Raw genomic sequence first — 27,282 nt, forward strand, 5'->3', positions numbered from 1 at the left:
ACAATAACAGTACGTAATTGGCTGCGAGCTTTTTAAAAGTCCGCAGGGATTGGCAGAGATGGTTTGGTGAAGGTTCGTGGAATTCCGTCTTCGCGTGGTGCCGCTGCGGGTCTCCCTGCAGCGTAGACTTTTACTAGCAAGCGAAGTGGATCGAAGCGTACATTAAAAAATCTTATCTATTTATTTGCTACATTAATTACTGTATTTCTTCTCCACCCCTCCTCCAACCAGCTCAGCGCAGCATTCCGAGTTCTTCCCCGCCACCTCCGTGTTATCCTCAGAGGCACCTTGAAAACTAACAAATTGCAAAAGCTTTAGTGGACTAGTTTGCTCCATTGGATGCCTGAAATGCTATCCTGAGTTGCAGCATGTGCATGAATCCTTGGGGGTATTGTAAAGTGAGGTCAGAACGAAAGGAGATGTAGAAGGAACGGGGCTATTATGTTATTGCGAGTGAATGTTCACGAAAAACATCTTGACGTCGGTGAGCTAGTTAACATCTATGATAAAAAAAATCCATTGTCCAGTCCTATCCACAATAACACAGTCCCTCCTGATTACTCGTAATTCAGTAGTTTAACGGATTCTCTTTTGAAGTTCCTCTCTGTCAGTAAGATTGCCTTGAAGTCAATTGCAGAGTACCTTGGTAAGTTGAATGATTTCATATTGGTATGATCATTTCTCCTCTTCAAAATATCCATACAAACCAGTTAGCGAGATAGCTGTGTCAAGAGTATACCAATAACTTTTGTTTTGATATAAATAGGTACTGTGGGCCTTATTACCACATAAAAACAGCTATATGCCCACCTATTTTAGCTGTAAGCCACACTGAGTCCCTGTCAGGGAAAAAGGTGGGATATAATAATAATATATAATTGCAGTTTTTTTAAAAAAAGATTTAATTACAAAATAGGCACATATCTGATTTCCAGTTGTATGTAGTGCAAATAGGAATGAATACACATATATGTGCAGCTGTGATCATAACTACAAGTGAATGATAGGCAGCTTCCTCCTGTGCAACCCACTTTGAGGGCTCAGTCTTTCAGCCAATTGAGTGAAGAGGAAGGGTTTCAAAAGCTGCATGGAAATACAACCTGCCCTCCTAACAGTTGATTACAATTTACAATGTGGAGTGGAGAAAAGGTGGAGAAAACTTGGAATCTGAGAACATGCAGAGAATGATAATTCATTAAAAACATTCATTATGATTGATGAAGAAACCTGATAACGTGGATAAGCAGACATTCTGGATGGAAATTTCCTTGTTAGGAACCATTTATGATTTCTTCACTCAGTACTTCTACTGGTCCCTTTCTGTTCCTTGGGGCAGGAAATTACTATGCTAAGTATACTGATGGCACCATTTGAATAATACAAGTGAACAACTGGTTAGATTTGATGCAAGATCTTTATTACAGAAATAAAACATTTACTTGTAAAATGTTCAGTTATGCAAGCAGTGTTAATAAGGCTGCATTCATAAGCATAATTACTAGCAAGCAAGCCCCATTGAACTTGGTAGGAATTAACTTTTGAGGACAGATGCTTAGGATTGCTTAGTGCAGAAGTTATTGATGGGATGAGGAATCTGAGTTAAGGATGTGGCTAATGTACAGAAATGGATATCAGAAGAATTGTGGTTACTATAAGGGGTGCATCTGAGGGATAGTGCATGACTGCATTGAGGGTATAGAACTAAAATAAGATTTGGCTGTACAAGAAGTTGCATGGATTTAACTTTGGATCTTCTTGGAATTAAATTGGTTTAATTGGCCTCTACTTTCACCCATGAAAATATCACTCCTTAAGAAATCATACAGATACAGATATATTTGTGAGGATAGCTATTCCAGTGTACAGTGTTCACCAGTCTTTACAAAGGAATTGGTGATCATGGACATTAAATCAGTAATTAGCTTCATAAAACTCTGTTAAAAGGGAAATCAAACTCTGATTTTACCTACTGCAAAAACCTTGCAAGTACTTCGTTAACTGAAGTAGGTGGTCCTATACATTGTATGACATCAAAATATAAGCACCAGCTAGGCATTGGACCCACCAAAACTGGGGAGCAGAAAAAGGGGAGGGGTGGGAGGGCATGTAGCAAGTAATCAGGATAATGGGGCAAGGCTTTTCCAGGAGGTAAGAGTTTAGGCAAGTGCCATATTGGGAGACGAGGAGAGAGCCAGATAAAACAATCTTCTCTGTCTCCAGCAGCTAAATTCTTCCAGCAGCTCCTGGGGCCAGAAGGCATATGTGATTCATGGAGTTCACAGCAAGGTGCACATGCCTTTACGCTTGATGTCAACAAGGGAGAGCAACAATTGTAATTTGCCTTCGGTATAGGGAGGGTAGCGAACGGTGTTGATTGCTTCCAATCCCATGCAGCGCAAGAGTGTACCACGTTGATGAGTGAATGTGTCGAAGCTGAACTTGCCATGGTACTTGCCTAAGCCACTGTATCCTGCAACAGAAGAAGAAAGCATACAGTTCAGATCCTGCTTCCTGGCAAAAGCTTAGTGTTTGCCCAACCGCCTGGGCATGGCCCAGCCAGATGGGTGGGTTATAAATAATAAAATTATTATTGTTGTTGTTGTTGTTGTTGTTACTACTACTACTACTACTACTATCAATTTCTCCAAGCCAGATTGCAGCAGGTGTGCTCAGAAAGAGTTCCCTTATCACAGCCCTTGATGTTTATCTTCAAGGCATTTTCAGGGTTTTGAACCCACTTGGCAATGCATCACAACCTAAAATCATTGACTAAAGATAATCTAGTATCTCTGGGCACCACAATTCAAGAAGGACACTGACAAACTGGAACGTGTCCAGAGGAGGGCAACCAAAATGGTCAAAGGCCTGGAAACGATGCCTTATGAGGAACGGCTAAGGGAGCTGGGCTTATTTAGCCTGGAGGAGAGGAGGTTAAGGGGTGATATGATAGCCATGTTCAAATATATAAAAGGATGTCACATAGAGGAGGGAGAAAGGTTGTTTTCTGCTGCTCCAGACAAGCGTACACGGAGCAATGGATCCAAACTACAAGAAAGAAGATTCCACCTAAACATTAGGAAGAACTTCCTGACAGTAAGAGCTGTTTGACAGTGGAATTTGCTGCCAAGGAGTGTGGTGGAGTCTCCTCCTTTGGAGGTCTTTAAGCAGAGGCTTGACAACCATATGTCAGGAGTGCTCTGATGGTGTTTCCTGCTTGGCAGGGGGTTGGACTCGATGGCCCTTGTGGTCTCTTCCAACTCTATGATTCTATGATCTTATTACCTGATTCTACCTGCAAACAGTATATACTTGGATACTTTGTTCTGATGTTCGGCAAGACTTCCCACTTTACTATCACTAGTGAAAATGATCCATGGAGTGGCACATAAAAAATAATAACCAGCTTTTAAAAAATGTAAAGAAATTCAGCTGCAGGCCTCTGCACTCTTGCCTTGGAGCAAGACTTCAGCTTAATGGAGCTAATGTCTGAGTAAACATGCACAGGATTGTGCTGGACATGTGAAACACATTCCTTTGATTAAGCCTGCCATATGAATACTGGAGGGGAAGGAGATGCTGCATTCTGGCAGATTTGAATACAAAAATTTGTTGCCATATTCCTACGGAGACAGGTGGTTATCTTGGTGTATATGCTGCAAAAGTGTAATGTGTATGTATACAAATAGTACCTATGAATATGAAGCAACTACTACTTCTAGAACTAGAGGTATTGGGACCTGGCCTGAATTGAACAGTGATTCTTCCAGCCCCACAACAACAAAGTTAACCCAGAAGGATTGCTATAATTTGGTAAAGGATGGGTTCAAAGCCTAGAGCCCTTCCTGCCAGCAGATCCCCAGACTACAGCTTCTAAATGGCACGCTGGGATGCATGTTTGCAGCTAATTCCCTTTTCTATTTTGCATTTTGTGTGTGTAATCAACAAATGCACCAAGAGCAGTACGGAAACCTTTGAGGCCTTTGGCCTTCACCCATGGGAAAGGAAGGAGTATCAAATTGGGAGGAAGCATGTGCAGAGGTAGGGGAAAGAGACAACATGGGGGAGAAAGGCCTTATTCATACCTATGCCACCAAATGGTAAGGAGACCAATGTTGAGTATATAATGGTATCATTGCCACAGAAGTTGCCACTGTTTGTACAATTCAATACGTGGTTCACAACCTATGGAGAGAAAAAGAGCAGAAGAATATCAAGGGCCTTGTCCCTGGTAGCCTCAAGTTTGGGGTTTGATAGGTATTAGCTTTAGCAATTAGAGACACTTCCAACCATTTATTTTCTTCAGAGCTGCATCATCAAACTTGCTCCAATAATAGATGTTTATTGACATTTTGCATCTCAAAACCCAAATGGAAAGTCCCTTACCCTATGAGGTAGTGCTCACTGAGTACTGTCTGTTTTTGTGAGTCGATACATTTAATAGGGTTTTTCCATTCATGTTCTCTTAGTCCTTTCTAAAAGTTTCTGTACTGATGGCAGTGTCTAGCAAATCATCTGTGAACTGCAATGCAGGCATATGCAAATGTTCCATATGGGGCTCAAACCTGCAACCTTGGTGTTATTAACACCACACTCTAACCAACTGAGCTATCCAGGGGAGATCGTGTTCAGTAGTGTCTCTATGACAATCATAGCAGGTGCTCTGACTTTTAAAGGATGCAATATCAAATGCTGTGGGGCTACTGTCTAGAAGTTTGCTAAATCTAAAGCAGGGGTAGGCAACCTAAGACCTGGGGTCCAGATCCGGCCCAATTGCCTTCTCAATCCGGCCTGCGGACGGTCCGGGAATCAGCGTGCTTTTACATGAGTAGAATGTTTCCTTTTATTTAAAATGCATCTCTGGGTTATTTGTGGGGCCTGCCTGGTGTTTTTACATGAGTAGAATGTGTGCTTTTATTTAAAATGCATCTCTCGGTTATTTGTGGGGCATAGGAATTCGTTCATTTATTTTTTTCAAAATATATGAACCACATGGTCTGAGGGACGGTGGACCAGCCTATGGCTGAAAAAGGTTGCTGACCCCTGATCTAAAGGAACTGCAAGACATGTGCGCACAGCTGATGCACTGCAGGAGTTGCAGTCCTCTGTTAATAAACGGACCCCTTGCATTCAGAGTCTGGATTCTTAAAAATAAAATTACATACAACTCAGGCTTCTGATAGATAGAGGCAATGAGTGGGAAAGTTTACAGAAGAACTAAAACGTGCGTGCAAATACATGTCAAAATGAAATAATAGGTGTCTGCTGCACTAGCACCATCTGCTGGCCATTTGCAGCAGTTTCGGCAGGAGCTTACGTTTCAGAGGCAGCGAAGTCACCCCAAACAGGAAAACAGTGTTACATTTTGAAGATACATCATCCAACTGTTTTCAGTGCCCATTTGGTGAATGAATTCAGCAAACGAGGTTTTGTGAGTCTAATACAAGCCAAGTCACAAGGGATCTGGGATCGGCCGCAGCTCACTGCCCAGCAAATCCTTGTTGGCAAACATGATGTTGCCACAATGCAGCGCAGCCCCTTTACTGGGGCTGGGAGGGTGAGGTTCAACTCAGCGGCAGAGCTGATTTGTATATAGAAAGTCTCAGTGGGTTTGATGGCATCTCTAGGTAGAGACAATGCTGAGCTGGATGGGCCAGTGACCTGACTGTTTAAGGCAGCTTCATATGGGCCTATGAAAAACATACACATCTGGGGCATGAATTGACACTTAGGACTGTGGCACAGTTTCCATTTATTTCAATGGCATTTGTATAAGAACTTCTCCCAATGGATTGTTCCCATGCGCAATATATCACATTTCAAGGGTTTCCCCCCTTAAATAAGGTGGTTTATTTTAAATGTGAACTGAAATTTTGAACAAAAACAACACAGAGTCTTGTGGCACATTAAATTCAAGCTGAAATGCTATACAGATTTTCCTGAGCAGCAAAGAGCAATCCAGACCACTAGGCCTGCTGGCTAGGAGGGGTTTGGATGTTGTGGACGTTGCATGGGGTAAATCACGAGCGTGTCTGACCCCTTGCAGATTTCCCCACTTTGAATTGCACAGTAAGCCTCCACTTAATTCAGTGGAACTAACTTTCACATGAGCGTGTGTATAATTGTGTTGGAATGGCCATTTTGCCACTGTTCATGTGACATATGAAATTTTTGAAATTGAGCTATTGTTCTTTATTCATTCATGCTGCACAAAAGTTAGCTTCTAGAATTTTCATGCAATCTAGGACCTTTCCACTCACCTTCTCACTGGCTAGCACAAGACATTGCATTCTGAAAGTGTGTGTGTGTGTGTGTGTGTGTGTGAAAGAGAGCTTGCACTAGCATCAGACAAAAGGGGTGCACACCCTTCAGAGATCTTTTAAAACTAAAATATACAAAGCATTGGGTACTCCCTCCTCTTTAAAAAAGAAATAGTGGGCTCACTCGCAGGTAGGTGGGGGAATGGAACTATACTGCAATGTCTGAGCCACTATCCAAGGAAGTACATGGACACTAACACTGTCACCTTCCCCACATCCAAAGCTCTCCCAATATTCATGCTACTTGAGTGCAGGAATTGCTGTTTACCAGCAACTCTGGCTAGGAAGAAGGATTTACCTTGAAAGGCGGTTTTACAGAGCACACTGTCTTTTGTCCAGAAGCCAGAAGCCTCTGGGTGTGATTTATGCCACTAATACATATAATAACTGGTGTATTTACAGGCTGCTTTGAAGCCATGATTAAAGTCTCCGCCACCACAGCTATCTAAAGATGTTAATAACTTCAAGTATACCAGCAAGGTATTCTCACTCACTGCAAAGGTAGTTGGGCTGCCAGTTTGGCAAATGAACCTCTTGCTCCAAAATTACTATTCACTGCTGAAGGGACAAAACTGAAATATGGCACACTTGCTGGTTTTTTAAAACCCTAAATCCTCAGCTCTACTTTCTGTCACTTGGTGATCACCTTTTAATGTTAAGCTAAGGGACTGGGGAATAAATAGGAAGAGAGTTGGCCATAGACCAAATTCTGAACTACTGCTCTGCAAACTATTTTTCGAACAGCTGCACACTAGATTACTTGTAGCACCACTTTATGGTCCTTGTTCTGTGTATAGCTAGATACTTCAGTACATTTTTTATTTTATTTTTTAAAAAGGCTTAGTGGGCATGTGTTTGTATCCTTGTCCATCACAACCACAAACAACCTCAGGTTCTATGTCTGTAGGTCAGAGCAAATTAACTGCTATCAGAATTCACTGTGGTCACAGATTTTCACAGGACAAATATAGATTGTTCTTTCTTGCTCAGGCTACAATCCTATGCATACTTACGTGGGAAACAAGGCTGCAACGCTCTATGGAAATAAGCCCATACATGTTTCTTAATAATGCTGTAGCTAAGTCTTCTTTACCTCCATGGAATTCACTTCTTAAGAAACAAGCCTCGGGCTGTGCATTTACCATATACACAAACATTTGTTGTATGTTACAAAGAATCTCGAGGTCCAACTTGCCACCTTGCCACCGGCGCACTGTTTAAACACTGTGGGCATGCAGAGATAAGCTGCTGGGAGCTGCTTCGTGGACATTATACCAATGTTGATACAGCCAAGCCTAAGCACATTTTGAAAGCAGCACCACACTTCTCTGGCTGTTGGCCAGCTTCGGTCACGTTCCTGTAACCATCCCCAACTTCCTGGATTAGGAGAGCTCTGACCCTAAAGCTGATCAGAAGGTCAACGGTTTGAATCCCCGCGACAGGGTGAGCTCCCGTTGCTGGGTCCCTGCTCCTGCCAACCTAGCAGTTCAAAAGCACATCAAAGTGCAAGTAGATAAATAGGTACCGCTCTGGTGGGAAGGTAAACGGCGTTTCCGTGTGCTGCTCTGGTTCGCCAGAAGTGGCTTAGTCATGCTGGCCACATGACCCGGCAGCTGTACGCTGGCTCCCTTGGCCAATAAAGCGAGATGAGCGCCACAACCCCAGAGTCGGCCACGACTGGACCTAATGGTCAGGGGTCCCTTTACCTTTACCTTTACCCCTAAATCATACCTTGCAGTCGCAGGAGAAGGCATAGGCAACCAGTGGGCGTTGCTTTCTATTGATGTAGTGGATGGCCTCGTCCAAGTCTCCCACAGTGAAAATGGGCAGGATGGGCCCAAAGACCTCTTCTTGCATGATCGGCTCCCACTCCTTCACATCAGCCAGTACAGTGGGGGCTGCAGGCAGAAGATTGCATCAAGACACATGATATTCTCAGATTGCTCCCATGCCTTCCAATTCAGCCATGGCCTTCGTTTCACCCAAGGCTGCACTTCCCAGTGCACAAGCCCACAATATGCCTCTGAATGCCAGTTACTAGGGAGCGCAAGTGGGTCCAGTGCTCTTGTGCTCAGGACCTGCTTTTGGGCTTCCCCCTAGGCATCTGGTTGGCTACTGTGAGAACAAGATGCTGGACTAGATGGGCCTTTGGCCTGATCCACCAGGGCTCCTCTTGTGTTGTTAAATGTTTTAAATATATTTTAATTCTGTTTTGTTACATTGTTTACTGCCAAGGCCTCCTTAGGGAGAAAGGGCAGGATATCAATGTCAAAAATAAAAGGGGGGGGATATCAAAGAGGGTCTTCCGGTCTTTTCCCCACCCCAGGCTCCCTGTCATCAGGTCAGGTCACTTGCTCACCAATGTAACGGTCACACTCATCAGACTCTCCACCAATGGCCACTCGGCCACATTCCAGGAATGCTCGAAGGCGCCGGAAGTGCTTATCGTCGATCAGACGGCCAAAGTCAGGCGAATCCTGGGGGCATTCACCGTAGAATTCACGGATAGCTTGGCGCAGGCAAGGCATCAGCCTCTCCTGCGTTTCAATGGTGCAGATCACATAGTCTGGTGCAATGCAAGTCTGGCCAGCGTTGAAGAACTTCCCCCAGACAATTCGGTTGGCCGCGTTCTGGAAATTGCAGCATTTATCCACGTAGCAGGGGTTTTTGCCCCCCAGCTCCAGAGTCAATGGGGTCAGGTGTTTGGCTGCTGCAGTCATGATAATCTTTCCCACGCGGGGACTCCCTGCAGAGGGATGGCAAGATTTAGTGGAGCCACGAGAGAGATACACTACTCCCCAAACTCCCACCTCACATTCTGCACCAAGATAACCCCAAATCATGTGCTTAAAGAAAGAATCTGTGTAAAAATGAATTCTGGAAATAACATAGCCCATATTTAATTTTTCATAATTTACTGCCGTTCCAAGATCAAGGTTTGCTTTTTTAAAAAAAGTGGAAATCTGGCATTCTGTTGGGATGTGGCTTATGAGGATGCTTTAATTTTATAAGCACTATATAAAGGGTGATGGTAATAAAAATGGAGGTGGTTGTTTTACATAAAAAAGAGAGATCACCTGTGAAAAAGATGTAATCAAACTGGTTCTCCAGGAGTTTGGTTACCTCTTCAGTGCCACCTGTCACTACAGCAAAGGTTTCCTGTAAAATAAGAGAAGGTTCACATTAGTGAAATTCATGCAGGATAAGGCTACCAGTGGCTATTGTTATGAAGAGTGCAGCTCTCCAAGATCAGTGATAGTGATCCTCTGAATACCAGTTGCTGCAGAACAACGGCAGGAAAGTGTTGGTGTGCTCATTCCCCCCTGGCAGACCTCCCATAGCGATCAGGTTGGCTACTGTGGACTAGATCCAGCACAGCTCCTCTTATGCAATTCAGTTAACCACTACCACCACCACCCTCCTGAGAGATAGTTCAGTGGTGGCCCCTGCGCCACCACTTGACAATACCCATCACACCGGGGAAGGAAGACAACTGCAATGCTCAGGAGCAGAAAGAAGGCACGTCCAGTAAGTTGGCATCAGTTGTGCTCTGAGAAAACAAGAGGAACTCACCGGGTCAAGATAACAAGGCAGCGCTTCGGCAAGAAGCCTTTCAGTGTGGCGGGCTAGCTCTGAGGGTTTGAGAATCACGCAGTTCCCTGGTGGGAGAGAAGGGACACATTACTATAACGACCGGAGACAGAAAGACTACAGCATGCCTGGAAACAAGGAGCAGCATTCGCTGCCGCTGTAAAGAGACCAGTGGAAGAAGGGAGATGCTGTGAAGCACTAGATGGAGGACCTCTGATGGTTTTTCACTCACCAGCTGCGATGGCCCCCACAAGAGGCACCAAGAGAAGATTGATGGGGTAGTTATAGGGTGCAATGATGACGACCACGCCGTACGGGTCCTTGCGGATGAAGGCACAGTCAAGCTTGGTGGCCTATAGGGAAGTGAAGGCACACACAAAAATCTATGAAGCAAGTGGAGCAGAGTGAAGAAGAGTGAAGCGAGTTGTAGAAATGAAAGCCTGAATGTGCATTTCAACCATTGCTGATCTTTAGTGCGAAAATGCATTCAGTCAACATAGCTAAAATGGGGCACTTATGTGATCTTACTAAACCCGTGGGAATTTGAGTGCTGCTGGCACAGGAACTAAAGTACTAGGAGACTAGCTGCTGGAGGCCCCAGTTTGAGACCTTACATACAAATAGATGTATGTAATACAGTACAGTACAGTAAGAATAGTGAATGAGTTAAATGACTCCTTTGAACAGAACATCCATATAACAGTTTTGAAAGGGCACTGCACAGATACAAGATCCACCCCCAGTTTAATGAGCACAGCTCCTAGACTTTTCTCCCCATTTAACAGACGAAGTCATCTTTCCTCTTTTCTCAACTCAGCCTCCTTACCAAGTTCTTGCTCACGTTCTCATCCTTCATCCAGCAGCTCAGATTGTTAAGGGCATTGTTCACCTCACTCCTTGTGAAGGCAACCTCAGCGACCTCCCCTTCGAAATGGGGCTGTACAGAGGACGCAAGAAAGAAAATACATTAGCAGAGTCCATTCTGGGCTGAAGAGCCACACCATGCCGTAAGCCTTGTGGTTCCTCTGATCTGGATGACCACACTCACCCTTCGCATGTCTTGATTCAGAGCATGCAGGAGATCTGACCTCCTCTCCTCCAGGAAGCGATTCAGGGCCTCCAGCTGCCCTTGCCGATACTCCATGGGACGTGTCTTTCCCGTCAGCCAGGTGGCACGCAGGCAGTCCACAAGGCCAGCATAGGGGTTCATTCTGGAGAGAAAGCAGAAAGCTTTATTTTACTTATTTGAGGCTTGTGTATATCACTTTTCATTGTATGGACCCAAAGCAGATTGAAGAGCGGCTGCAAGACCCCCATGGATCATTTATGAAAACACCATCACCTAAATCAGGATGCCCCAGAATTGTATCATCCTTGATGGGTGTCTGCTTTCCTTATTTTGTTTATTATTGTGTGCCTACCTGGGGAGAATCATCTCCTGCTTAACAGCTTCTCGTTCTATTAATGTAGATGCACGAAACCCTATTGTGCTTCAGGAAAGGGTCAATGAAATGTTTCTCCTTCGTGCTCTGGAGTGGGGTGTGGGTCACGTTGGGGCTGGTATGCATATTCCACACACACAATAGGGTCTGGTATTTAGGAGCTACCACCACATTTACCTCACAAACTCAGCTGATAACGGTGACATTCAGAGAATCAACGGAGCCCCACTAAGAACTGGCTGCTCACTGGACAGACTGCACATTAGCAATACTTGCCTCATCTGTTCAAAGTCAAAATAACTTTGGGCTGCACTGGATTGTATTGGGCTAAGTCCAGAGCAGAGCCACTGAAATGAATGAATGTTTGTTCACTTAAGTGGGTCTACTCTGTGTAGGACTAGCATTGAATGCCACCCACTGCAACAAGAAGCAAAGGAATCTGTCTACAGCATGTTCTCAACTACTGTGGAGGGTCATCGATGGGGTGCCCACATCCACTACAATACTGCAACAGGCACACCATGATGCCCATCGGTTGAGCTGAATTTTCCATGCTGGATTTGTTCATCAAATGGTCCACCTTCACTGCCTGCACCCACTCCCTTCTTGTCTGATTAGACAGACTCCAACTGTAGTGGCTCAGTAATAAAAATGCTAGCACAATTGCAAAGCTAAGCAGGGTACAATATGGTTTCAAACTGGATGGGAGACCGTGTGCTGAGATGCCTGCATTGCTCGGAGCTGGCTGACCTGACTGGAAGAATCCGCAACCAGAAAGAGGAGGAAACACAAGAAGATTGGAAGAAATTTAAATAATATTTAGTGAGATATTGCAATATAAGATAATAAGAAATTCCTAGAAGTAACAGATTAGGCTAAGGGATAGAAAAAGATTAATAATGATGACTATTATGGATTATAATTGGAAGTAAGGATAAGAGTTTGTAATGAAAGAAGATATTGATGTTATAAATATGAAATTGGAAACTGCTAAATATGAGATATGATGAAATTCAGATTGGAGGGTTTCGAGAAAGTCTATTAGCAATGTAAATATACCTGGGAACAAGAAGAAAAAATTCTTCTTTAATTTTTTGTGTTTTTGTTGCTGTTAAGTTTTTATGTTGTGTTAAGTGTGATGTTTTCCTTAAGTGTAATGTGTGTTATAAGAGAAAACCAATTTTAAAAAAATTGGGGGGGGGGGAGATGCCTGCATTGCAGTGGGTTGCACTAGATAACCCTCAGGAAGCCTCCCAACTCTACAATTCTGTGATTTTATGATTCTGTAAGAAAGGAGATGTAGGTGCCACAAGACGGTGTGGAAGGACTAGAAGGGAGAACAGAAGACTAGAGAAGAAGCAGGCATGAGAAGGCACGCCCCATACATTTAAAGCACATACACATCCCATGAATCCTAGTTTGTTAAGGGTGCTGTGAACTGTAGCTTTCTGCAGGATAAAGCAAAGCAAAAAGTTTAGCACCCTGCGATCCAGGATCGGTCTTACTTCTGGAGAGGAGTATCATAACCTATGAATAACAGATGTTGATCAACCTCCAAAAACCTAACCCAAACCTCCAAAAACCTAATCCTGTTTCCTGAGCTATTTCCATCTCCAACTTTTCCCATTGAATAGGCTCCACCCTGAGACCTGGCCTGGCACTTGCTGCTGCAACAACCTTGCTGCTGCGTACAGGTTGCATGGATGCGGTCCTGTCATGGTGAGTAGCATTGCCCTTGTCTCAGCTTCCCAGCAGCTGATTGGACAGCTTTTGCTGACAGGAAGACTGCCAGTTTGAACCCAAAAAAAGGTTGGTGGAGAAGTGAAAGAGGAATGGGGGAAACCTCCACCCAAGCTTTCCCCTCTGATTATCCTAGAATTTTTTTTCAGGACAGTTGTGCAAGGCAGGAAATGAGGAGGTAGGATTGCTGGGGATTCTTGGGATTTTTTTGGTGTAGGAATCTCATTGAACTTTAATTCCTTAAACACTGGAGAGCAGGACGAGTTGTTGTGGTTCGAGAACAATACTTGCTTTAGATTCCTGGCTCAGGTTCATCATTGTAATCAAACTACTTTTAACGTGCTTTCGAACTGCTAGGTTGGCAGGAGCAGGGACCGAGCAACGGGAGCTCACCCCGTCGCGGGGATTCGAACCGCCGACCTTCTGATCGGCAAGTCCTAGGCTCTGTGGTTTAACCCACCACGCCACCCGCGTGGTGACTTTCTTAGTGCTTATCCATAAACCAGTTTTGCCAGTCCGCTTACATTGTGCCTGATTTGCAGCTGGCTCCACGCTTCCAGGCGTGGGCAGCTGAGCTAGCAGTCTTGATCTGCCTGTTCTTTCTTTCTTTCTTTCTTTTAAGTCCTTTGACCAAACACATACTATAATCTCTCTGTGGACTGAAGCAGCTTTTGTTTCAAATTTAAACAAGGCTTGAGATCACACTGTCTCCCTTGGAAACCCTTCCCTGATACTCAGTACAGAGAGTTAAAAAAAAACGTTTGTACCTGTTTCCAGATGCAGGTGCTCACGAGTTTTATCATGATTGCATGTATTCCAGGGCTGTGTCCATGCTCAAAGGAAATCATGCCCTGGCTGACACAAATTGTGTGTTTCTCAGCAGATCAGCTGACTGACACATAGAGGAACTAGCTGACCCAGGTAAGGCAAATGCAGTGCAATTATTGAGCAACCTGCAGGACATGCCCGCATTGCAAACCTTTGATTGCATAAACCTTTCATTGCAAACCTTTGATTGCATAAACCTTTCACGTGGTATTCAGCTGAGTTTTACATAGAGTAGAAATGAAGGGACCTAAGAGTTATGTTCATTCATTTCAATGAGTCCACTCTGAATCAATTCATCTGAATAGTTTTTCCATGATGGTTGTGGAGAAGAACAAATTGCATTGGAAGAAGTCTCAACAAAACACCCATGCCATGGCAACCCAATATTACATTATGTATTTTGTGTTTTTATATTGTAAACTGCCCTGTGATCCTCAGATGAAGAGAGGTATGGAAATTCAGTTAACAACAACAACAACAAGAGCAACAACAACAACAATGGGGTGGTTGTGGAAACTGGCTGAAACAACCAGAAAATGGGCCTGGGTAGATAAACAGTGTGGCTTCTTCGCTATGCCAACCTTTGTAGTGACTCCTACAGTCCTGTTGTTGGTTCACTTATAATAGGAAGGCAGCAACCTATTATGCTTCTTGTATAGAATTGGAGCACTGGGCATGGATAGAAAATGACAGGCAACTATGTAAAAAGTGCATACGTTGCAAACAAGTTATATACATGCCCAAATGACCTGTATTGTGGTGGAGCAACCATGGGTTGTGTGACCCATTGAAATTAATAACCACGACTAACTTAGGTCCATTAATTTCAATGGGCCTATTCTGAGCAAAATGCAGTTGGATGCAACCCCATTTCTCAAAGCACCTGAATAAAATGCAAAACTCAGCATGTAGACTTCACCGTTTTTGTGAAAATGAATAGGTAAGCTTGCATTCTATGCTCTTACAGTAGTATTCCATAGTATTCAAACACGCAAATCTATTAGAAATATTTTGGCATGGATTTAGATGGTGCAGGACACAAAAAGAAGGAAAATGTTGGCTAGGGCAGCCGGTGAGAAAGATGGAGAGAAGGGAACTCAGCAAGGCATAGGGAATGCAGTTCTGAAAGTCCACCTTTTTGTTTTCTTTTTTAAATGAACTATGAGGCACACACTCACCCCAATAATCTTAGGAACAGTAGTTTGTGAAGGAAGCAGGGAATTGTAGCTCTGTGAAGCTTAAACTTCAGTTCCCAGGATTAATATTTTTTCATGGGCCATGTGTTTCAAATGTACATCTGCAGCCTGAATCCTTCATGGGCATTAATCGCCAATTTTCAAATGTTTTCCCAAGCTGCAAGGATCAAAAACCTACCTTAAGAAATGTTGAGATTTCCAGGGAGGCAAGTTCTATTTTAGGGTCTAGTCTAGATTGTGTATTTCATGGTATGGTTCCCTATGAGTAGCTCTGCATATAATGCTGTTTTATGCATAATTACTTAGCATGCATTTAGGTGCTGTAAAATCTATATATTTTAAGTAGTTTTCCATTGAGTTGAGTGGGACAAGTTCACACGAGCAAGGACACCTTTAAAATGCAAAGGTCTTCTACAATTGTTATCCTGCTTATCCTCACAACTGAACTATGAACTTAGTTGTTATTATTCTCATTTTTACAGATGGGAAAATAAGGGTGTGAGAAAGTGATGCTAACAGGACTATTCTAGTGAGTGCCTAACTGTAGCAGTAAAAGGAGGAAGTTGCTTTCGTTGGTGATGATAATGATGCCTCTTTTATCACAGTTAAAGGTACAGAGTCTCTTTTGGGAGAAGTGGTTATATTAACTGAGTCCCAATCCATACTTGGCTCTCTCTCCCTCTTTCCAACCCCCTTGTGGGATGCAATGCTAAGCACCTTTTCCTGGAGCCCCACTGAATCATCTGACTGTAAGGTAGGGCTGCTATACATCCGGATCTTCCAACTTTTGGGTTTTCCTAAAAAAAAAATTTGGGGGGTACGTAAGGTAAATATGCACAGAATTCAGGTGCAGTGTGACTTATTTGTGTATCCTCATCAGACTCTGAAGTTGTGACTATGTACTGTACACATACCTGAACTGAACAGAAAATAGGGTCCAGTAAACACAAGAGATCCTTTCTAACTTGTCCTCTCAGTGCCCATTCCTTACCTAGATAATTCACCGCCCTTGTTGTCTTGGCTTGGACTAGGAAGGTCCTGGATTTTTTGTTGTTGTCCTGAAGAGCTCCCTGCTTGTCCTGAAGAGCCTCGTCCTGAAGAGCCAGAGCTTCCTGCTTGCCCTGAAGAGCCTCGTACTGAAGAACCAGAGCTCCCTGCTTGTCCTGAAGAGCCAGAGCTTCCTGCTTGCCCTGAAGACCCTCGTTGTTGTCCTGAAGAGCCAGAGCTCCCTGCTTGCCCTGAAGAGCCAGAGCTCCCTGCTTGCCCCAAAGAGCCTCGTTGTTGTCCTGAAGTGCCAGAGCTCCCTGGTTGACCTGAAGAACCAGAGCTCTTTGATTGTCCTGGGAAGCCCCATTGTTGTCCTGAAGAACCAGAGCTCCCTGCTTGTCCTGAAAAGCCTCGTTGTTGTCCTGAAGAGCCAGAGCTCCCTGCTTGCCCTGAAAACCCTCGTCCTGAAGAACCAGAGCTCCCTGCTTGCCCTGAAGACCCTTGTTGTCCTGAAGAGCTACAGCTCCCTGGTTGTCCGGAAAAGCCTCGTTGTTGTCCTGAAGATCCAGAGCTCCCTGCTTGCCCTGAAGACCCTCGTTGTTGTCCTGAAGCGCCAGAGCTCCCTGCTTGACCTGCATCACTTTGGAGAGGAATTTCCTGGAATTTGTGTTGTTGTGGTTGCACCCCTGCACCTTCTGTGCTCTGCATATCTTTAAGTTGTTTGGGGATTTCTGGAACTTTGCGCTGCTGTCTTATGTCCCACTGTCCTGAGAATACACTTTGCACTATTTCTCCAGCTAGAAAGAGAGAAGAAAACAGAGTAAGTCAACTGTGCTCTCTGACTGGCAGAAATTCCTATTGGCTTTGGGTACAATTGCACCTTCCCAGGGAAAGGTGGAAAGTGTTCTATTCTTAAACAGAGCTGACTTAAGTGGTTCTTAGCTTGCATTGGTGTTATGTCTATGGACTCAAAATAATTCTAAATTCTCAGGGGACATTTGCACCTTGTCTTGCTCAGTGCCTCAATTTATTTATTTATAGTGTTTCTGAGTCACCCCATAACCAGAGTTCTCTGGGTGGTGCAGTTTATTCAAATAGCAGCATTTATTGTTTTAAAACAAACTTAATCCAGAAGTTCTCAAACTTTTTTATCTGGGCCATACTTTCAGAATAAAAATTTACTTCGTGCCACATCAGTTTTTTTACTGATAAGAAATACATTGGGACAATATACATTCTGCAATATAATATGTTATAAAGAATATAGACAATCTATCTTAATTGTTATAATATAATGCAGTTAATGAGGAAATGAAGGACCCATGCTGAGAGAGACGGAAGTCTGAAAGTATGGAAGAACTGTATTTTATTTATATGCAATATTTATTTATTTTTGTAAAAAAAAAGTTATTTCTACATAATATATTTTTGCTAACCGACGGGTGGTGGGGTTTTTTTGTACTCTTGTGATACAATATTTAAAATCAATAAAAAATATATATAATAAAAAAGAAAGAAAGAAATACAGTGGGAAACACAACTAGGATTATCATCAACATCACTTGCTCCCATTTTGAGAAGATATTTATCCATATTCAGCAAATAAAAAAATATTATTTTGATTCAGTACTACACTTCACTGAAATGTTTAAATGTTTCTTTGACTGCTCTTGAATCTTCCTACGACACTTGCCATCCTCTCCTGCCACACCAGTGTGGTGCACCACATCCTTTGAGTACCACTGACTTAATCAAACCTAAAAATCATAGCACAACACTAAAATGATGTAGGTGAACTAATCAAAATGCACACACACTGCACAGGGCAAAATAAATTAATCAGAATAACAGCCGAGACTCACATAAAGGATATCAATACAAGGTGTGGAAATGACGCTCTAACAACTTTACAATCCCTAGAAGAAAAGAAAGGTCTTCGCCTGGCACTGGACAGCTATTAATGTGGACACTGTTGAGCCTCTCTAGTGAGAAAAAAGGGAATTTCACCAATGGAGGGAGCTTCTCCCCATCATTACACCCAAAGCCCGCTGTATATGTTTGGGTGACAAAGCAGCAAGGCTGCCAAGTGGACCCAGGCATTGCTGTGCTGGCAAACAGCCTTGCTTGTTGGAATGCCTTGCATTGTACTTTTCTGCACCTCAGCTTTTCCCTTTTGCGACCGAGCACATTCTGGATTTGACACACACACCCAGGTGGTAGTCAGTCTCACCCTGGCATTGCAGGGCAGTGACGGCTACTGCCCCTAGGGACTGGTAGGGTGGAAGATGGGGATCAGCTGTAGGTGGAGCAAGAGCCAATTACAGAAAGGGCCAACTCATTCCAGGTTTGTCCTCATCCTCCCTGCTGCTGAATCCTACAAGGGACCACACTGAGACAAAGGAACTGACCGGCAGTGCCACTCCCTGGGCTGGTTGTAAGTAGTAAGGCAGGCATGGGGGGGCTGGCTGGGGGCAGACTGTGGTTAGTGTGGCCGTGCCCCATAAGCCAGCCTCCACTATTAGCAGGTTTATATAAATGCTCCCTCACATTCCTCCCTGTAGCTCAAAAACTAGCACAGCAGGCAAAGGCTACTACATTTATTTCTTTATGTGCACAGATTTGCAGGGACTTTTATATATGGCAGCCACTCTGCAGTGCCAAGTGTCTCAGTCCATTCTGCAGAGCATGTTTGCCCCTTCAAGTGTCTTCTAAAAATCAGAGCACGAATTTCCTTCACACAAAAGTCTGGTACTCCCATAGCAGCTCAAAAAGCAAAGGATACATAAAATTAGCCAATTTCTCTTTCTTTCCCCGCCCACCCTTGCGCCGTTGACTCAAGCCCTCTCTGAGCTATGTTTCAATTTTACGATTTGACATTCCCAGTCTGACTCTGAATTCCTGCCTTGCAGTTCATTTCTGCAAGAAATAAGTGTGCCTGTTATGTTTACTGGTTGCTAGTGAACATAGGAAACACACAGAATGGTCACCTGGAGGAAGTTCATGCAACGTGTGCAGCCTAGAATGAAGTCCCTTGTATGAGTCAGTATCCTAGGTTAATCAGCGCATTCTGGAATTAATTCCTGGTTTAATTAGAGCTGGCTCACAATTCGTTAATCTCCTCCACTCGCTTGCAGTTGGAGCATGGAGATTTGGGACTTGGATCCTGACTCCATGAGCCCTTAGTGGGGGTTTGAGCTCTGAATTCAGAGACCCTTGTCTTTGAAACAGATTGTTTTTGTTTTTTACTTCTACACATAAAAACAGTAATATGTGAAGGACGCTTATTGAAAACCAGAAGATAGCATCCATCCAGAAGAGAATGGTGGGGTTATTAAGGGTGGGGCCTTAATGACCCCTTGGGAATCTGCTTGTTTATTGGGCTTGCAGTGAGCAATGAGTGTCCTAACTCTGTGTTTAAAACAAGATCGCTGTCCGCATAATGTGTCACGTGGATAATAGCTGACTCAGATTTTCTGGCTAGAACTGCCCCAGAACTGGCTAAACTTGTCTTGAGGAAACAAAGCATGAGTATGAAGGAACTGTCTAACTAGGAGAGACTAGGTCCCTTCCTAGAATCTGAGACTTCTATGATCCACAAATTGGTGTAATTGTCCTCCTCATTCTGCATTAAAGTAATGGAGGGAAATCATTTTTTCTCATGCAATAGCATCACAAGCCTGAGGTCATCTCTTGACTCCTTTCTTCCATTTGCATATCTCTCATGTGCAGTCACAACAATCACAACATGTCTTCCTTTTCAAGATCTACTCTTTCCTTTCTGAATCTCCTGCTAAAGCCTTTGCACATCCTTCTGGTAGTCTCTCCCCTAGACCAATGTTTTTCATTGTTTTTAAACACTGCTTCTGATAACCTGAAAACACGATACAATGCTGTGGGCCTTCTTCCTACTGTATCTTCCTCTAGTCAGTTGTAAATGCATTGGCTAAAACCATGTTTTCCTTCAAATGTTATGACCTTGTCAATTCTCTTCTTAAATCAGGGACAGGGAGCCTGTGGTCCTTCAGATGTTGAAACACAGCTCCCAGCATCCTTGACCACTGATGGTGCTGTCCGGAGCTAATGGAAACAGGAATTCAACAACATCTGGAGGATCTGCAGATAAACCTTTCTCCTTAACAGGTTTCACATCTAACCTGCCCTCCTTCCTTTTCAAGTTTTTTTTGAACTATATATTTATCCATATATTTATCATTATTTACTTCAGTAAAAATGTCTCTTGGTTGCACCTTAATCTGCAGACATACTGGGGTGGTATACAAAGAGAAAGACATATAAGGCTCCAATATGTATGTTCAATCAATAATTCAACTAAATACATGAACTGGCTGATTCACACATGGAAGCAAGTAATCACCTGGTGTTTAAAACACATGGAAGGAAGTGCTACAAAACAGATGGTAAGAAGCATAATTAACTTGCATAATTCATTGCCACAAAACATCATGTTGTCTTAGCTTGGATGGCTTCAAAAAGCAACTTCAGAAAAACAGGACAAAACAAATTCATGGAGGTCAAGTCCTGTCAATGGTTCATAGTTAGGTTCACTAAATGGAGCCTTCATGTTCAAAGATGGAGTAGCTTCTGCTCTGTACCAGTGGCTGGAGACAACCTGGTTCTAAACAGACAATGACATCACCTTCATGCTCCTTCTGTGTGAGCTTCCATAGGTGTTTGGTTAGCTGTTATTGGAAGCAGAGTACTGGAGCAGGTTGACCTTAATCTGATCCAACAAAGCAAGAGTCAGCAGGCAATGAATATGCCTGGAATTAATGCTATCCCCTAGCCTTCCTTTCAGCATAGTCATTGCTTCCTCTCATGTCATCTGCTGCTAGCCCCTGAGTGTCCTGCTCATACTGTTCTGGCATGCTGTTCCCTATGAGTGGAATCCAGTTGCTGCTGTTTGTTGGAATCCAGTGAGCTTGTGCTCACAAATGGACTTTTGATCCTGCAGATTCCTCTGCTAATGAAAAAGGGAAACAATTTTGTTGTTGATGATGATGATTTGTTCTTCCCCCTTGAGGCCCAATGCCACCTTCCACCATATTCCGGAAGGTCACCCAACCCTCTGAGACCAATTTTCAGAGGACACTGGGGACTATAGAAGTGGGGGGGGGATAGACAAAAACTGCCTTTCTTCTTTTTCTCCTACCAGAGGCATCTATTCAGTCAAACACTAGGGACATATAGGAAGCTGTCTTGTACTGAGTCGGACCAGTGGTCCATTTGCTCAGCACTGTCTGTACTGACTGGCAGTGGTTCTTCACTACTGAGTTTTTGTTGAATGGATGGTTGGTTTGTAAAGGTAAAATGGATTTAGATTGTAAAGTTGTTTGTTTTTAAAGAGAAACCGCTTTAGGGGACAGTGGTTCTTGGAAACAGGTGACTTGGCTAAGCCAGGGGTCAGCAACCTTTTTCAGCCGTGGGCCAGTCCACCATCCCTCAGACCATGTGGTGGGTTGGACTATAACCCAGAGGTGCATTTTAAATAAAAGCACACGTTCTACTCATGTAAAAACACCAGGCAAGCCCCACAAATAACCCAGAGATTCATTTAAAATAAAAGGACACATTCTACTCATGTAAAAACACGCTGATTCCCGGACCGTCTGCAGGCCAGATTGAGAAGGTAATTGGGCCACATCCGGCTCCCGAGCCATAGGTTGCCTACCCCTGGGCTAAGCACTCATTCTTCCCAAGTAGCTCTTTGAGGTTTGTATGTGTCTGACTCTCATTGCAGTTCTACATCTAGATGCGGCATGGAGAAGAAATCTGATTCAGTTCACATTTAAAGGTGAACTAACCAAATTTGTACTTTCTGAAAAAATGTGCAAACCGCAACACCAGGTATCCTTTGGAATTCGCAGTTATCTGAACTTGGCGGTACAATTTTCTAACCAATGTTGGTTTTTACAAAAAATCATATTGGGGCAAAATATGCATAAAAATGAATATATTAATGAAAATAACAGACAAAATTGCATTATATATTGGGAAATTGCTTGAAAAAATGTGTATATTATTTAAAACTGCTTACAGTTTTTTAATGCTGGTTTCATGGTATGTGGTTTTTTGCTTAAAATATTGTAAGTCACTTTGAGTTGCTGTGGCAAAACAAGTGACTAATAAATTTAATTATTAAGTAATAATAAAAATAAATTTAATTAATTAATGTGTATAGAAAAGAAACTGATACTAAAATGCTGACAAATTTTCATGATATTTTAAAATGACAAATTGCTGCAGAAATATGGAGAACTGAATTTAAGATGAGAAACTCAGAAAACTCAAATTAACAGATCATCTATCTGTAACCTAGATAGAGGATTTATCTGTTTTTGAAGCTAAAATTCAATGATTTTGTGCTGTGATGATACCTTCAGGCACAAATGTTTCATGCAACTGCTCCAATCAGTTCCCTACTAAGAATGTCGTCAGGGATATTTATGGAATCACTGATAACTTCATATGACTTGTCAGGAATAGGGTCTTCGTGTTTTAGAATTATTCCTTCCTTTCAGAAACACTGGTGGATACTCTGTGCAGAGTAGTGGAGAGTGGCAGAGGAAGAAATGGGTCTGCTTGATCAGAGTCTGGAATTATAGGGGAGCCTAATCTACTTAATTTATTTGAGTTCTTTCCAACTAAATTCTGCTCAGGGCAGATGGACATGAATGAACCTAAGACATCTGAATTAACTTCAATGGGTCTCCTCTGAATATAACTAGTATTGGATGAAACCCCTTTTCATGTTGTTATCTGTCACTTTTTACATCATCTAACATATCTTTTGCATGGCTTGAGTTTTCAAACTGCCCATTTTTTTCCTAGAAGTGGATCTGGTTGTCTATGTTTTAATTTTTTTTTAAAGCCTTGATGTGGGTGAGTTTGTGCTGATGCATGTCTGATAATCTCTCAAGATTGCCGGTTTGCATGTTATCTGATTTTCTAGATGCGAATAATATAGGCTATCAAAGGGCGGGCATAATTTACCATGCTCCAAATTTCCTCCGGCTCATAGCATTTATGATTAATTGCAACTTGTTTTGGCTCAGCCCTATTAAATGTTAGGGAGCGTGTGTGTTTTCTTTTCTTCATGTATGCCAATCAATTTTGGTGGTTTTTGTTTATGCAAGGAAGGTTCAGCACGAAAGATGGTTTGGAAAAACTTAAGTACGGTAAATAAAATGACAACAAGTGAAGTTTCCTCTGAAAATCAAGGGCATTCTGGTTTATACAGCCTATATGTCAAAACAGCCTAGCCATACAAACCCACTGCAAAGTAGGTAAATAGCATGCATAGTGGTGCAGAACCAAAATGTCATTTTTCGGAAGCATCACCATACCTTTCCTTCTGTAAACGTCTTTACTCAGATTACCTCCTTATGTCTTGTCAGAAGTGACTCAACAGGTTTCCCCCTGTACTAGATTACTGTGCTGTTTTGTTCCATTTAGGAGAGAAAATAGTATTCTTTTTTTCACACTAAGCTGCCTAATAATCTTGTGGGTGTTGTCTGCAGCCTCTGTGGGGCCCTGGCAAATAAAGCTTGTACCTTGGTTCATAGAGCAGTGTGATCCCCAAAGCTGGCATTGTATTTACCTGAGCAGTTCTTGCCACTCTGGTAAAAACTGACACCCCAATTTAAGGCATTCATACTTTGTTTTAATTCTGTTCATATCAGTTCCTATGTCACACTTTTAGTACTGTTCTAGTTATGTCTTCAAATTGTGATTGTATAAAACAATAAATTCATATGTTAAACGCAAGGTGTGTGTTTTTAAAAAATAAACTAGTAGAAATGAAACTGTATGGCTACTGAGCACTTCACATCTGGCTATCTATATAAACATTTATTTAAATTGGGGAGAAGGGTTACATATTGCTATTTTACTATAAACAAAAACAAACCCCAATCAAATTAAATTTACTAGACAATGCAGTAATTTTTTGTAATGGTCACTTTCAGAAACCTTTTTTAAAGCTTAGTCTTACTCCAATATAAAATTGACCTGTTATGTAATATGACCTAAGAGTTTACTGACATATGTTGTTGACCAAGTTGGTAAAAAACAACAACCCAGCTGCTTAACTGGAAGCTAGGAATAGAGAATCTAAACATTTCTTTGGAGTCAGTGGGTCTGAAATTGTTTCAAGGTTACCTCAGTATTGCCAATACCATACGTAAGTACAGTACAGAAATGTGTTCTTATCACAACAAATGTAATATAGGCATGTATGGAAACTGTTACCATTGCCATCACCCTTTTTAAAATACATGCAAGCCCAGACTCAGTCCATTTTAAAAGTGTTTTAAAAGGAAACAGAGGACTACAAGAGCTTCCACTAGTACAATGGGGCTTCCCCACTGTCTCCCCTCATGTGCCCCCCACAAATTTGGCTTGGGGGTCAAGGGAACCCCTAAAGCAGCACATGGCGAAGAAGATGGGAGATTGTTCCACCTGGCAAGCTGACAGAACAACTGGGAAAATGTGATATTGAATTACTCCCACAAATTCAACATCTCTAAAAGAAAATGTCAGATACACATCTGCTTTGTAGTTGGGGAACCTTGGTGAGGGCAAAATGTCATGTGATAGCCTTCAGTGTCTTTGCTATTTACATGAGGTCTCAAATCACCCGTGAATTAGCTCAAATTGGCTGCCTCCCACCTTTGCCTTTGCTGAAAACGAAAATACTTTATGTGGTTCGTTGGACTTGTTGAACTCTGTTGCTACCATTTGGTTATCTGTTTAAATGTAACTACACCCTGCATTTTAGTTATAGAGATTAATAAAACAGATAATATAATTGTATTGTATTCTAATTGTATGTTTTTCTATTGCTGTCAAACCAGACTGTTTCAGAAACAGGGAGCTGTCTGGGCATCCATTTAACTTACAGAACCGTAGAACTGAATAGTTGGAAGGGACCCTGAGGGTCATCTAGTCCAACCACCTGCAATGCAATAATCCTGTTGCCATGTAAACAGCCAGCTAGTCAACAACTTTTTTTGTCAATTGAAGACCATTTCAGGCAAGAGAGGGGAAGGCCAAAGCCCAACCTCCCCTCCTAAATGTGGCAGGTTGCCACATCCCCTTGCCACACACAATGCTCCTTCACACCCCTCTTTCCCTCTGGGGAAAGAGGCAACATAACACCACCCAGGAGGCCAGATTTAGTCAATGGGACTCCAGGTGTCTTCCCTAGTATCCAGATTCCATTGAACCTATTACAGCAGGAAGGAGAGACTTATGCCCCCTCCAACATGTTGTTGAACTACAGTGCCCATCATCCTTCACCACTGGCAGTGTTCACTGGGGTTTATTATCCTGACCCCCCAGATCTGATGTGGGGAAGGGGAGGGGAGAAAATTCCACTGTACTAGTGCTTGTTGTGCTGGTTCTCGCTAGCGCAACTGTTTCATCGAATCTTGCCTATAATTTTGATTACCGTATACCATTTCCCTGGTAAATATGGGGAGCAGGAGACAGATAATTACTAGTTCCCTCACCCCAGAAATTGCTGTTCTTGCTCACAATGGAAGCTTTCCTGGATGTTGCTAACAATGGACTTTTGGTCTGGTTCTAGATTTGTCTTTTTTCTGCCTAGACAGAGAATACAGTAACAGCATTCATCCCTCTTGGGGCTCAGGCAGGATTCATCCCAGGCGCCCCAAATGTTTCACAGACAAAGTTCTCCTCAGTGTCTTGGATAAAGGAGTCCCAGTGATGTCTTCTGAGGGAGAAGCTAAGGGACATCACAGCAGCAAATACCATCATGTGACTCAAAGTCGCTGTTGCTCAGTAGATTTCTGAATTTTCCTTTGTTCAAGTAACTTCCATAGCATAAGAACAAAAGCCATTATTAGTGATAGGTTGCCCAAAAGCCCTTCATAGCCAGAGGGTTTAGCGAGTGCACTCAATGCTGTGAACTACCATGACCTCTGATAGAGTAGGTTGCCATTTGCCTCCATCCTAATACAGGCCAGACACTTTATTATTTTTAATGTTAATATTTGCCAGTTTATCTTCTTGCAAAGTAATTCAAGGGGACTGACATTAAAACCAATTCAAAGCAACAATAAAAAACCTACAATTCAAGCAATACATATAAAAAAACACTGCAAAACAAAAAGGCAGGACTACGGGCCCTGCCCCACTAAAAGACACCACAGTGCTATTCTTCAAATTAAAAGGCCAAAAGGCCAGGAATAGAGAAAAGGCTTTGCTTGGTGCCTAAAGCTGGATAAAGATGGCGCCAGATCCCTGGAGAGTGCATTCTACAAACTGGGAGCCACCACTGAAAAGGCCCTTCAGACTCCCTATATGGCTTTATAAAAACTGTTGCTAAAATAGCTGTCATTGTCAAATGTCCTGCTGGCCAAACATCCTCAACACTTCCTTAGCTATACAGTCCAGCCAAAGGCTCAGGCCACACATCAACATTTCCTTGCGAAGCTTCTTTTCACAATGATCCTATGAAGGAAGCTTCTTATTCCCATTTTACAGATGGAAACCAGAAGTTGAGATATAGCAACATTCGGGGCCTTGCAGTGTCTAGAACCAGGACTGCATCCTGCATTTCTCAGATCCGATGCAAGAGCACCAATATTTTATCTGTAGTTTTCGCTAACTCATTTCCGTACACAACATCCCCTCAGCCATTGACAACACTAGGGATGTGCAGATCTGAACATGCACGTAGAACATGCTGTTATCCGTGTCCTCTCAGCTATCCAGTTCCTTGAAGATGAGATGGAACTAGCACCCCCTAGAGGGACAAATCTGGATCTCATCCAACCAACATTCATAGTAGTACCTCTTTCCATTGCTGCTGCTGCTGTTGTTGCTGCAATCCTCAGCCTGTCTTCCTGCTGCTTTATGTCTGGCTGGCCCTGGGTGCTACTGATGAGAGGAAGCCTCAGCACCTTATTTGTTTCTCTGGGAACTATCTTTGACTCAGCGCATTTTTGCTTCTTTGTTTTTCCTGCCCTTCATCTCTAGGGGAGGTGATTGGGTGCTGGCCAATCCACTTAGCAGCTGATTGGGGCTGAAGGAGATTGGGGCGGGGCCTCTGCCCAAACCACAAGATTAAGCAATGCAAAGGATATGACTGGAAGGGTGGGGATAACCCATAAAAGGGCACGTGGAGGCAGTGCTGGC

General features: G+C 42.9%; 1 protein-coding gene across 3 annotated transcripts; it reads right to left on the reverse strand.

The window, feature by feature from the left end:
* Positions 1-1,395: 1,395 nt before the first annotated feature.
* On the reverse strand, positions 1,396-27,069 carry ALDH3B1 (aldehyde dehydrogenase 3 family member B1). Of its 3 annotated transcripts, none has more exons than XM_083467145.1 (12): positions 26,939-27,069; positions 16,734-16,898; positions 16,106-16,502; positions 10,957-11,119; positions 10,735-10,845; positions 10,141-10,261; positions 9,891-9,976; positions 9,395-9,476; positions 8,677-9,063; positions 8,049-8,215; positions 4,083-4,182; positions 1,396-2,470 (listed from the first exon to the last, which is right to left on the reverse strand). In XM_083467145.1, exons 1-12 carry the CDS (start codon positions 26,946-26,948, stop codon positions 2,277-2,279), a joined length of 1,983 nt encoding a protein of 660 aa, XP_083323271.1. In that variant the 5' UTR covers positions 26,949-27,069; the 3' UTR covers positions 1,396-2,276. The 3 variants fall into 3 exon arrangements, with proteins under 3 accessions (XP_083323271.1, XP_083323270.1, XP_083323269.1); XM_083467144.1 differs by having other exon boundaries at positions 16,106-16,441; positions 16,559-16,898; XM_083467143.1 differs by having other exon boundaries at positions 16,106-16,898.
* Positions 27,070-27,282: the final 213 nt, after the last annotated feature.

Source organism: Podarcis liolepis, assembly GCF_965112155.1.
Source record: "Podarcis liolepis genome assembly, chromosome: 1".
Classification (NCBI taxonomy): Eukaryota; Metazoa; Chordata; class Lepidosauria; order Squamata; family Lacertidae; genus Podarcis; species Podarcis liolepis.

Bases quoted from the DNA above. Each gene is read 5' to 3' on its own strand.
- ALDH3B1 (XM_083467143.1), bottom strand. The intron at 11,120-16,105 runs GTAAGGAATGGG...CTTTCTCTCCAG, and splicing joins AAGGGCGGTGAATTATCTAG to AATGAACCCCTATGCTGGCC. The intron at 2,471-4,082 runs GTATGAATAAGG...CTTCTGTTGCAG, and splicing joins CTTACCATTTGGTGGCATAG to GATACAGTGGCTTAGGCAAG.